This window comes from Mustela nigripes, chromosome 1 (assembly GCF_022355385.1).
Source record: "Mustela nigripes isolate SB6536 chromosome 1, MUSNIG.SB6536, whole genome shotgun sequence".
In the NCBI taxonomy this organism is placed as follows: domain Eukaryota; kingdom Metazoa; phylum Chordata; class Mammalia; order Carnivora; family Mustelidae; genus Mustela; species Mustela nigripes.
Window position 1 is genome coordinate 188032285 of NC_081557.1, and position 13389 is coordinate 188045673.

Genomic DNA, 13389 nt, shown 5'->3' on the forward strand with positions numbered 1-13389 from the left:
AAATTAACTGCAAGACTAAAAAAAATCACACGAAAAAAGCCATGAGTTCCGTGCTTGGCTTTCTCCTCCTCTGGAATTCTGCTGCTCTCCTTGGTATTGAAACCGCACTCCTTGGTAGGTGAACTTGGTCTCAGCTCGATTTCTTGTTGATCTTCTGGGGGAGGGGCCTGTTGTAGTGATTCTCAAGTGTCTTTGCCCCAGGCGGAATTGCACCGCCCTTAGCCCTTAACAGGGGCCGGGGTGAGTACTCTGCTCCGGTTTGCTTTCAAGAGCTTTTGTTCCCTGAGCGCTTTCCGTAGAGTTCCGGAGGATGGGAATACAAATGGCAGCCTCCTGGTCTCCGGCCCGGAGGTGCCGAGAGCTCAGGGCCCCACTCCTCAGTGCGCCCTCAGAGAACAGCGCCCAGTTACTCCCTTCTGCCTGACCTCCGGCCGCGCTCCGAGCTCACCGAGCCTGCGACCGGTTAAAGGTAACCCCGAGCTGTGAGCTTACTGTCGGCTCTGTCTCTGTAGCCGGCTTTCCCGTTCCAATACTCGCAAGCTCTGCGACACTCAGACACCCCGGATCCTTCTGTGACCCTGGGGGACCCGAGGCCACGCTGACCCCGCGTGGGCTTCACCCCAGTTTAGCCTCTGGAGCGATGTCCCTTAGCGGAACAGACTTTTAAAAGTCCTGATTTTGTGCACCGTTGCTCCGCCGCTTGCCGGGAGCCGGCCCCTCCCCCCGGGGTCTATCTTCCCGTTGCTTTGGATTCACTTCTCCGCTGGTCCTACCTTTCAGAAAGTGGTTGTTTTTCTGTTTCCAGAATTGCTGTTCTTCTTGTCTTCGATCTGCCGATGGATTTTCAGGTGTTTGCAATCTTTAGATAAGCTATCTAGCTGATCTCTGGCTAGCTGAAGCAGTCTCAGCCTGCTACTTCTCCTCCATCTTGACCCCCAAGTCCACATAAAAATTTCTATCTAATACTCTTCATTACTGGGGTGCCTGGGTGGCTCAGTCGTTAAGCGTCTGCCTTTGGCTTGGGTTGTGATCCCAGGGTCCTGGGATCAAGCCTCAAATCAGGCTCCCTGCTCAGTGGGGAGCCTGCTTCTCCCTCTCCCACTTCCCTGCTTGTGTTCCCTCTCTCGCTGTCTTTGTCAAATAAATAGATAAGTCTTTAAAATTCTTCATTACTTATACCATCAAATCCAAACCTCTTGCCAAAAGGCCTTGTAAAATTAGGACTTGAGTACTTTTCCTCTATGCCCCACTTTTGGTGACCATAGACTATCTTTGTTTTGTTTTATTTACAATTTTATTAAAATTCCATTTTATTAAAATACAATAATATTAGTTTCAGGAAAATAATTTTGTGATTCGTTACTTACATACCACACCCAGTGCACATCACAACAAATGCCCTCCTTAATGCCCATCACCTATTTAGCCCCTCCCCACCCACTCCACCCCCAACATGTCTGTCTGTTCTCTGTAATTAAGAGTCTGTTTTTGGGGCACCAGGGTGGCTCAGTTGGTTAAACGTCTCCCTTCAGCTCAGGTCATGATCTCGGGGTCCTGGGATCAAGCCCCACATTGTGCTCCCTGCTCAGCGGGGAGACTGCTTCTCCTTCTGCTCCCCCCTCTTGTGCTCTCTTTCTGTGTCAAGTAAATAAATAAAATTTTTAAAAAGAGTCCGTTTTATGGTTTGTCTCTCTTTCTCCCCCCAACATTCATCTGTTTGTTTCTTAAATCACACCTACGAATGAAATCACATGGCATTTGTCTTTCTCTGACTGACTTATTTCCCTTAGCACAGTACTCTCTAGCTCCATCCACAAGACTCTCTAGCTCCATCCACAAGACTCTCTAGCTCCATCCACATCACTCTCTAGCTCCATCCACATCATTGTAAATGGCAAGATTTCATTCTTTTTTATGGCTGAATAATATTCCTGTGTGTGTGTGTGTGTGTGTGTGTGTGTGACCTCTTTATCCATTCATCAGTTGATGAATACTTGGCTGCTTCCATATTTTGGCTATAATTGATAATGCTGCTGTAAACATCAGGGTGCATGTATCCCTTCGAATCAGTGTTTTTGTATCCTTTATACCTAAAGGATATACCTGCAATTGGATTATATGGTAGTTCTATTTTTTTTTTAAGATTTTATTTATTTATTTGACAGAGCGATCACAAGTAGGCAGAGAGGCAGGCACAGAGAGAGAGGGAGGAAACAGGCTCCCCGCTGAGCAGAGGGCCCAATTTGGGGCTTGATCCCAGGACCCTGGGATCATGACCTGAGCCGAAGGCAGAGGCTTTAAACCACTGAGCCACCCAGGTGCCCCAGTAGTTTTATTTTTAAATTTTTGAGGGACCTCCATACTTTTTCTATAGTGGCTACCCCAGTTTGCATTCCAACCAGCACTATAAGAGGGTTCTCCTTTCTCCACATCACCAACATCTGTTGTTTCCTGTGTTAATTTTAGCCACTCTGACAGTTGTGAGGTGGTATCTCATGTGGTTTGGATTTGTATTTCTCTGATGATGAGTGATGTTGAGTGATGTTGAGCATCTTTTTATATGTCTGCTGGCCATCTGTATGTCTTATTTGGGAAAATGTCTGGTCTTGTCTTCTGCCCATTTCTCAACTGGATTATTAGTTTTTGGGTGTTGAATTTGATAAGTTCATTAAGATTTTGGGTACTAATCCTTTATTAGATGTGTCATTTAAAAATATATTCTCCCGGGGCGCCTGGGTGGCTCAGTGGGTTAAAGCCTCTGCCTTCAGCTCGGGTCATGATCTTAGGGTCCTGGGATCGAGCCCCTTATCGGGCTCTCTGCTCAGCGGGGGCCTGCTTACTCCTGTCTCTCTGCCTGCCTCTATGCCTACTTGTGACCTGTCTATCAAATAAATAAATAAAATCTTTTAAAATATATATATGTATATTTTTTCTCCCATTCTGAAGGTTGTCTTTTAGCTTTATTGATGGTTTTCTTTGCTGTAAAGAAGCTTTTTATTTTGACCTTGTCCCAATAGTTCATTTTTGCTTTTATTTCCCTTGCCTCAGAAGACCTATCTAGAAAAAAATATCTACAGCCAACGTCAGAGAAGTTACTGCCTGTGTTCTAGGATTTTTAAGATTTCAGATCTGATTTAGGTCTTTCATCCATTAGGTCTTTCATCCATTTTGAATTTATTTTTAAGTGTGGTGTAAGAAAGTGGTTTAGTTTCTTTCTTCTGCTCATAGCTGTCCAGTTTTCCCATCACCATTTGTTGAAGAGACTGTCTTTTTTCCATTGGATATTCTTTCCTGCTTTGTTGAAGATAAGTTGACCTTATAGTTGTGAGTCCATTTCTGGGTTTTCTGCTCTTTCCATTGATCTGTGTGTCTATTTTTCCACCAGTACCATACTGTCTGGATCACTATCGCTTTATAATATAACTCAAAGTCTGGAATTGTGATGTCACCAGCTTTGCCTTTCTTTTTCAAGATTGCTCTGGCTATTTGGGGTCTTTTGTGGTTTCATACAATTTTAGGATTGATTGTTCTAGCTCTGTGAAAAATGCTGGTCGTATTTTGATTGGGATTGCATTAAATGTGTAGATTGCTTTGGGTAGCATGGACATTTTAACAATATCTGTTTTTCCATCCATGAGCATGGAATGTTTTTCCATTTCTTTGTGTCATCTTTAATTTCTTTCATCATTGTTTATTGTTTTTCAGAGTATAGATCTTTTACCTCTGTGGTTAGGTTTATTCCTAATTATCTTTGGTTTTTGGTATAATTGTAAATGGGATCAATTCCTTAATTTCTTCTGCTGCTGCTTCATTATTGGTGTAGAAAATTCAACAGATTTCTGTAGGTTGATCTTTGTATCCTGTAACCTTACTGAATTTGTATATCAGTTGTAGCAATATTTTGGTGGAGTCTTCAGGGTTTTCTACATAGAGTAATATGTTGTCTGCAAATGGTGTTAAGTTTCACTTCTTTGCCAATTGCCTTTTATTTCTTTTTATGTCTGATTGCTGAGGCTAGGACATCCATACTGTGTTAAATAACAGTGGTGGGAGTAGACTCCCCTGTCTTGTTCCTGACCTTAGAAGAAAAACTCTGTTTTCCTCCTAAAGGATAATATTAGCTGTGGGTTTTTCATATATGGCCTGTATGATGTTGAGGTTTGTTCTTTCTTTAGTTGTCCACATAGGCCAGATGGTTTTAGTTGTCCACATCGTCATAGAGACAGTCCCTCAAGGCCTCTGCTTATGCTGTTGTTTCGGCTTGGAATTGTCTTTTCTTCTTCCCCTTAAGCCCCCCATATCCCATCACCAACCACTTACTCTCTTAAAACTTACTTCTGTGTATCCTCTACCAGAAATTTCCCTGCCCTCGCTCTCAATCCCAGGCTAAACTAGGGGACCTCTTTTGCATACAGTGTGTATTGTTGTGAATTGTTTCTCACTTTCTCTTCCCCATTAGACAAGGGAAGGTACAATTCTAGTACCTTCCAAGGACCTGGCACTGTTCATTTGCTCCGTGATTGAATATCCTGTGTCCTCCTCTTACCTGCAGAGATCTTCCGTCATAGCCAAAAGATGTTTTCTCTTTCAGATTTTAGAGATTAAGATGAAACATCTTCATGTTTAGCATAGGAGAAAAAGTATTTCTTTTTTTTTTTTTTAAAGATTTTATTTATTTATTTGCCAGACAAGAGATCACAAGTAGACAGAGCAGCAGGCAGAGAGAGAGGAGTAAGCAGGCTCCCTGCTGAGCAGAGAGCCCGATGTGGGGCTCTATCCCAGGACCCTGAGCTCATGACCTGAGCCGAAGGCAGAGGCTTTAACCCACTGAGCCACCCAGGTGCCCCAGAAAAAGTATTTCTTTGGGGTCACATTTCTAATACAAATAAAGAGGTTATAAAGCAAATAGTTTCATTCATTGTTTACATTGATACTTATCTTTGTAAGTAGTTGTGTATAATCATGATATATACATTGTGACATTTTAAACTATGATACATAATTATCTAAATTTTTTATGATTGGAGGCAGTTACTTAGATTCTTCAGAGTAGAATTACAGAGTTTTGTTTTTTTTTTTTAAGATTTTATTTATTTATTTGAAAGAGAGAAATCACAAGTAGACGGAGAGGCAGGCAGAGAGAGAGAGAGAGGGAAGCAGGCTCCCTGCTGAGCAGAGAGTCCGATGCGGGACTCGATCCCAGGACCCTGAGATCATGACCTGAGCCGAAGGCAGTGGCTTAACCCACTGAGCCACCCAGATGCCCCCAGAGTTATTAAATACTGATTTCTGTGGGTACAGATGAGTATGGTTGCAACATCTGATAAAGGGTTAATACCTGTTGCTTAATGGTTGTTCTAAAATGATGCCCCACTTTGGGACCCAACAAGTGCCAAAGAAATACTAGTTTTGATATTTGGGGCTAGGTATGCCTTTTTTAACTATTAATATATTGTTGAAAATTCTGTGTTAATTGCCAATGACAGATGAGATTGGTGGTTAATTTCAGAGTTGAGTAATAAAATGGTGCATTTTGTTTTTTATAATTAACTTTCACAGTTTTTGGAGAGACAGATGCTTTTTTTTTTTTTTTTTTTTTTTTGAGATGGCGGGAGAGAGAGAGAGAGAGAGAGAGAGCGAACGCACGAGCGTTTGTGCTCATGAGGTGGAGGGGATGGACAGAGGAGGGAGAGGGGAAGAGAGAATTTAAGCAGGCTCTAAGCCTGGTGCAGAGCCAGCACCAGCACAGAGCCCGACATGGGGCTGGATCTCATGACCCTGAGATCATGACCTGAGCCAAATTTATGCATCAGACGCTTAACTGACTGAGTCATCCAAGCACCCCTAGAGAGACAGTTGACTTTTAAGTTAAAAGAGCCAGAGTTGCTAATAAACACTGTAGAAAACAGAATTGTCTTCTATTTCATGGAATGATTAGAACACAAATTATACCCTTTTACATAAGAATACTGCAGTTGATGTTTCTGACTCTCTCAACATATTTTCTCCACTGTAACCAGTTTTGCTTTAAAAAAATAACAGTTTGAAAGGTACAGCATTCGTAACATTAAATAGGGAGGGTAAGGGTAGAGTTTTTGATAGGTTTGTTACCTTAAGATGGGCATGTTTTTTTAATGCTGTTTCAGTCCTTTTAATAGCAGAACTTTTATTTTTTTCAATGGCCTATTTCCCAGTTAAAAGTTTTTTTTAAAACAATCACATGATGAATTATGTAATATGCGGTTTATTTTTCTTACTATAATTATTCATAAAAAGGAGTTTTATGGAAATTATAAGTTATAGAAGCAATCATTATTAACTGTGATTATAAGCTAGCTGTTTTAAATGAAGATTTTAGTTTACGGTAAGGTGAATGTTTCTCTTTTGAAAAGTTATTGTATAAACAAATCTTACTAATAATGGTAGGCTTTAGCTTTCATTTTAACGTGACAGCCATGCTGAATAGTTTTATGCAAATAGGTTGTTTGATGTCCAGTTTCCAAATGGCTTATGTTTGGATATAATTGCACAATCAATTATTAATGTGAATTATTGTCCAATGAAATTGTCTGAAGTCAGCAATAACCTTACAGGGGCTGAATTAAAATTAAAAAAAAAAAAACAGCTACCCTTAGATTCTAGAAGAAGGCTATCTCCTTTTTTATTTGTTTTCTTTTCTATCACTATACTTTTTTAACCCTCTCCTCCAACTCCATTTCTTGAAGACTCTTAAAAAGTGTCCTAGGGGCGCCTGGGTGGCTCAGTGGGTTAGGCCGCTGCCTTCGGCTCAGGTCATGATCTCAGGGTCCTGGGATTGAGTCCCGCATCAGGCTCTCTGCTCAGCAGGGAGCCTGCTTCCCTCTCTCTCTCTCTCTGCCTGCCTCTCTGACTACTTGTGATTTCTCTCTGTCAAATAAATAAATAAAATCTTAAAAAAAAAAAAAGTGTCCTAGAAAATAATGTTGATGCTTATAATAAATCAGAAATAGTAAGGAAACTTGAACAAGAACTTCCACCTCCTCCCACTTCTCTGCACACCTGGTGCCTGAAAGACATAACTATTTTTCTTTTGTTTGGCTCCTATTCAGAGTATCTTTTCTATTTTTCACAGTGATGTTGAACCTGAATGGCTGGACAGTGTGCAGAAAAATGGAGAATTATTTTATTTGGAATTGAGTGAGGGTGAAGAAGAAAGCCTCCTTCCTGAGACTCCTACTGTGAATCATGTCAGATTCAGTGAAAATGAGATTATAATTGAAGAGGATGATTACAAAGAAGGAAAAAAGTATGAACCTAAACTCCAGCGGTTTACCAAAATTTTAAAAAGTAAAAGTCTTTTACCCAAGCGCCACAGTAAAAAAAGTAGTAATGGCAATGAGCCAGTGTCCATTCTAAAGCATCAGTCTAACCAGAAAACAGGAGTTGTTGTCCAACAGCGGTACAAGGATGTGACTATTTATGTAAACCCCAAAAAGTTAACTGTGACCAAAGCCAAAGAGCATCTTAAGCTTCTGGAAGTCCTGGTTGGGATTATCCATCAGACCAAGTGGAGCTGGAAAAAAAGTGGAAAACAGAGCAGTGGAGAAAGGCTTGTGGTCCATGGCCTGCTGCCAGGAGGCTCTGCTATGAAGAGTGGTCAGATATTAATTGGTAAGTGTTGCTGGTAAACATCATTTCTTGTTTGCAGAGATTCATGATTAGTGATGCCTTCTGAGATGTGATCAAAACAGAATTATATCCAAAGTCTCAACAGATTAAGGACTGCATGATGGTATTTGGGACAGTAGCGACATTGTTAGGCATGGTGTACTACAAGGCATAACGCTCTTAGACTAAGTACTTTAGGGATTGAATATGTGTGTGCCTCATTTAGGTCAAGGAATAGCTTAACTAATTGTTGAGTTTTGAATTATATCATTTTATTTCATCTTGCTTATATTTGCTGACAAGAAAAAGAAAATAAGTTAATTTTACAGTGATAATATCGATTTGAATGACCTATATCCAATAGCGTGATATAAAAATATGTAATTTATGAACAAAAATATTTTTACATTTGTATTTGTACTTGAGTACACTAAGTTCTTGAGAGTGGTTTTTAAACTGTTTTGTTTGGCATATTTAGCAACATTGATGTTATACATAAATTTCATTTTAAGGGTGGTTGTCATAAAATATCTTACCAATTTAAAGGTTAAAAAATGCATCTGAAAGTTATTCTGAATATATGTTAAGGTGAGCATTTTGTATTGCTGATACATTTTCAGCTGTTGGATATAATGCTTGAGTTACTAGTAATTTTATTACAAAGGTAAAAGCTATGTCAAATGTGAGAATATATTATTAATGAAACTTAAAATCAATGAACAAATCTAAAAGCTGACAGTCTTTTAAGTTGACTCAGCCTATAAGATTTAGATATAGGAACTTTTTTTTTAAAGATTTTATTTATTTGACAGAGATTACAAGTAGGCAGACAGGCAGGCTGAGGTAGAGAGGAAGGGAAGCAGGCTCCCCGCTGAGCAGAGAGCCTGATTTGGGGCTCGATCCCAGGACCCTGGGATCATGACCTGAGCCAAAGGCAGAGACTTTAACCCATTGAGCCACCCAGGCGCCCCTAGATATAGGAACTTTTATAGCTACCTTAGAAACATTTAAAAATATTTCTTTAAGTCTAAATTGTATTTGTTTGTTCATTGATTCCACAAAACTTTTGAGTGTCTGCTGTCAGGAATACAAATATTATTCTAAGGATCCATTTACTCCTCCTAAGAGGCTCATACTGCAGTCCAAGAGGTGGGTCAGAAATAGGCAGTTTCACATAGTATGATTAGTGTCGTGATAGGGTTTTACATAGTATGATAGTTTCATATAGTATGATAAGTTTCTCATCGTTTGATAAGTGTCATGATAGGGTTTACAAGAATGAATCACATAGGAAGAGCATCTATGCAATCTATCCTAATGATTGCAGCAACATCTCCACATTCTCTTCTTACAGTTTAATGTTGGTACTCCTCCTACGTTTTTGTTTTTTTTTTTAAAGATTTTATTTATTTATTTGACAGAGAGATTGAGATCACAAGTAGGCAGAGAGGCAGGCGGGGGGGGGGGTGAAGCAGACTCCCCACTCATCAGAGAGCCCGATGCGGGGCCCGATCCCAGGACCCTGAGATCATGACCTGAGCTGAAGGCAGAGGCTTAATCCACTGAGCCACCCAGGCGCCCCTCCTCCCAAGTTTTAAGTTAAGTTTTTGTGTCCTCCCTTCCCTACTCCTGTGGGCCTGAACCACGGCTTAAGTAGTACTATGTGATTTCAGAGGTGGGATCATAAAAGGTGATACAGCTTCTGCCTAGTATTCTTGGAATTCAGTTGCCATTGTGTGGGCAAGGCCGGTCCACATGAAGAGGCCACAAGTACTATTCTGGCTAATCAGCCCCAGCTGAGGCCTCAGCTACCCTGCAGCATCAGCCAGCACACATGAGTGAAGAAGCCTTACAGAAAATTCCAGCCCCAACCACCATCTAGGTGCAACCACATGGGGAACCCTGAGTTTGAACCTCAGCTAAGCCCAGTCAACCCCAGAACCAGGAAGGATAACAAATTGTGCTTGCTGTTTTAAACTCTAAATTTTAGGGTCATTCATTATGCAGCAACAAATAGCTGGAACAGAAGCTAATGCATGCTTACGTTCTCTCAGGTGCTCAACTTCCTTTTTGGTAAAATGGCTCTAAGGTTTCTTCTTTTTGTTCTGTCAGGATGCCATAATTCATGCTTATGAATTCTTCTCTGGTTGTTGCAAAACACCATAGCTTTAAGATAGCACATGATGGGAAACTCCTATATTTATCTGGGACCTCTGCTCAGGACCTAAATGGACTGATTTGTAGACAAATCTCTGAAATGCTTCTTAGCCATTCCACTTGAAACCTAATAGAGAGTTGGTTATTGTCAGTGAGCATCCCATTCCATGTTTCATTTCCCTGATCCTCCAGTCTACTGAACCTTCTAGGAATACTACTTACCTAGACCTGATCTTTTTGCACCATCTCTATGGGAGGAAAGAAAATGAACTATAGAGAGGAAGAACATGCTACGTCGTCCTGTTGTTTATCGTGAAAATAATTTAAAGATACACAGGATGTTGGTAGTATACTTTTTAACCCGAGTGTGGTTATGTAGGTATGTTCACTTTTTGATAATTTATTGTTGTAGTAGTACTTTGTGTGCACTTTTCTGCATGTGTATGAATAGCAATGAAAAGGCAGAAAAATGAAGTTCATGATTTCAGTTTCAAAATGGAAGAGTTTATGATTTACCAATAAGTAAAAAAAAAAAAAAAAAAGATATGTCAAAATAAAATGATTATTTCATCCTCGGTGCATAGCAAAATGCTTGGTTGATAAATAAGCCCTAAAAAACGTTTATTGAATAAATGCACAAACTGTGTAGAAAAATACTGTGGAGGGAAAACAATTGGAAGTAAATATAAAGACACCAAAATGCTGGTAGGGTTTGTGTGAAGATGTTACAGATGGTTTGTTTTCTCTTTTTTCAGAATTTTAATTTTATGGTGATATTGTATATTTTTAAAGTTGTATACTTAGGGATAAATAATGAACAATTTTTAAAAAGATTTTACTTATTTACTTTATTTACTTATTGAGAGAGAGAAAGAGTGCACATGTGCAGGTGCAAGAGCTGCGGGGGGGGAGGCAGGGGGATAAGCAGGCTCGTGCTGAACAGGGAGCCCGACTAGGGACTCAGTCCCAGGACCCCAAGATCACAACCTGAGCCAATGGCAGACGCTTAACCAACTGAGCCACCCAGACACCCTAATGGACATTTTTGATGTCATTGTTACTTTAATTTTTGATGTCATTGTGACTTTAATAATTCCACAGCATGGAACTTTGTTATTTGTTTCTTTCATAGTTTCATTTTATACTGAAATCTGTGGTTGAACTGTGATGTAATCCCATAGGCAAGAGAGTCTTAAAAACTTTGTCCTGGTAATGCAGTTTGCTGGCCATTGTCTAGCTGGAGAATGATCCTCCTTTGACTTAAGTGCATTGGCCAACCCAACTCTATTCTATTTTGATTCTTCTTTGTTGGGATTTTGGAGGGTTTGCTGCATATTCTGGTGCCATTTTTGTTCTTACTGCTGACCTGTGTCTTTATTTTTTTATTTCTGAGTTTTTCTTAAAGTTTGACCACTAGGGTGTCCACGGTGGCTCAGTCATTTAAGTGGTGGACTCTTGATTTGGGCTCCGGTCATGATCTCAAAGTGGGGAGTTCAAGTCCAGTGTTGGGCTCCCTGCTGGGCCTGGAGCCAGCTTAAGATTCTCGCCTCCTCACTCTGACACTCCTTGCTCCTCCCCACCACCATGCATGTGAGCACATGTGCTTTCTCTCTCTCAAATAAATAAATCTTAAAAAAAAATAAAAGGGGTGCCTGGATGGCTCAGTGGGTTAAGCCTCTGCCTTCGGCTCAGGTCATGATCCCAGGGTCCTGGGATTGAGCCCCACATCCGGCTCCTTGCTCAGCAGGGAGCCTGCTTCCCCCTCTCTCTCTGCCTGCTTCTCTGGCCTCTACTGATCTCTCTCTGTCAAATAAATAAATAAAATCTTAAAAAAAAAAAAGCCACAGTTCTTTGCTCCCTGACTACCTGTAGCCAGCCTCCATCCGTAGACCAAAGCAAATCCTCTTCTGACCTGCATCCTAGAAACTGCATATCACCTTGGTGATTGGTTTTTTTTAATCAAGATGACCCATTTTTGCTCATTTTAACCAGGCGTATTATAAGGATGGAAAGGATAGGGTTAAAGAAATCACACATTAATGTTCTCAACACGCATACCCCTGTAGAAAGTTTCTGCTCAACAATAAAACAAAGTTTTTTTTTTTATTTTTTATTTTTTATAAACATATAATATATTTTTATCCCCAGGGGTACAGATATGTGAATCGCCAGGTTTACACACTTCACAGCACTCACCATAACACATAACCCTCCCCAATGTCCATAACCCCAGCCCCCTTCTCCCAACGCCCCCCCAGCAACCCTCAGTTTGTAAAACAAAGTTTTTATTTTAAGTACTTTTTGTGTGACTTCTAATGTTCTCACCTGTGATCATTGAATAACTTTGTTTTATATGACACACTTGTGCTATTTCTTTTTTAAATTTTTTGAAGTTGTTTTTTAATCTTTTTAAAAATCTTTTTGAGGTATATCATACATTGATAACATAGACAAATCTTAAGTGTGCACTCAGCGAATTTTGACGTATGTATATAGTTGTGTAACTACCACCCAGATCAAGATAAAGAACATTTCCAGTACCCAGAAGGCTCCATGATGCCTCTTCCCAGTTAATACCCTCTCCCTTCTGAAAATCCACTTTTCTATCAACAGAGCTGACTTTTTCTCCTCCTCTTCCTCCTTCTTTTTAATTTTACCACTTCTCAAACTTCATTTAATAGAAGTCTATAGTGTATATTCTCTTGCATTTATTTTCTTTATTTTATAGTATGTGAGAAATATATAGGTTATTGCTATGTAGTATTCCATTGTATATTCATTTTTCCATTTCACTGTTGATGGATATTTCCAGTAAAAACATTTTAAGTGCTGGGACGCCTGGGTGGCTCAGTTGGTTGGACGACTGCCTTCGGCTCAGGTCATGATCCCGAATTCCAGGATCAAGTCCCGCATAGGGCTCCCAACTCCATAGGGAGTCTGCTTCTCCATCTGACCTTCTCCTCGCTCATGCTCTCTCTCACTGTCTCTCTCTCAAATAAATAAATAAAATCTTTATAAAAAAAATTTTTTAAGTGCTCTTTTTAAAAGATAGGTTTGGGTTTTTTTTGTGAACACCTAATGGTTTTATTCTTTAGTATTTTATATGTTGTTATTTGATACACATTTTTATTTTCAGTTTCTGTAATACTTGAAACATTTCAATTTCTCCCCACTTTTTTTTTTAAGATTTATTTGTTTATTTTAGAGAGAGAGAGTGAGCGCAAGCTGAGGGAGGGTCTGAGGAAAATCTCAAGCTGACTCTGAGCTGAGCATGGAGCCTGACATGGGGTTCAATCTCACAACCCCAAGATTATGATCTGAGCTGAAACCAAGAGTCACACACTTAAACAACTGAGCCACCCAGGTGCCCCAGTTTTCAGTTTTGTTAACAAAAATAACTGCTGTGTTTGTCTGTCTCTCCTCCCTCACATCATTTCTTTCCCACGTTTTTACCTGTGGTACTGGACCCAGTAGTAAAGGAAAGAAACAAGCAGTGATTTCACTGGAAAAATAAAATTAGAGTTTTTAGGCCTTCCTAGAGAGTTTCTGGGGCAGTTACTTCCTTCTACAGCTGAGTACCAGAAG

At 40.0% G+C, this 13389-nt stretch overlaps 1 protein-coding gene across 4 annotated transcripts in view; it reads left to right on the forward strand.

Annotated features, from left to right (window-relative positions):
• INTU (inturned planar cell polarity protein) overlaps positions 1 to 13389 on the forward strand; it is a 90841-nt gene that overhangs the window by 16044 nt on the left and 61408 nt on the right. For all 4 annotated transcript variants that reach the window (XM_059378175.1, XM_059378193.1, XM_059378182.1 and 1 more), the window contains exon 2: positions 7112 to 7650. In XM_059378175.1, coding sequence (XP_059234158.1) covers positions 7112 to 7650 — 539 coding nt within the window. The remainder of the gene's footprint in view (positions 1 to 7111; positions 7651 to 13389) is intronic.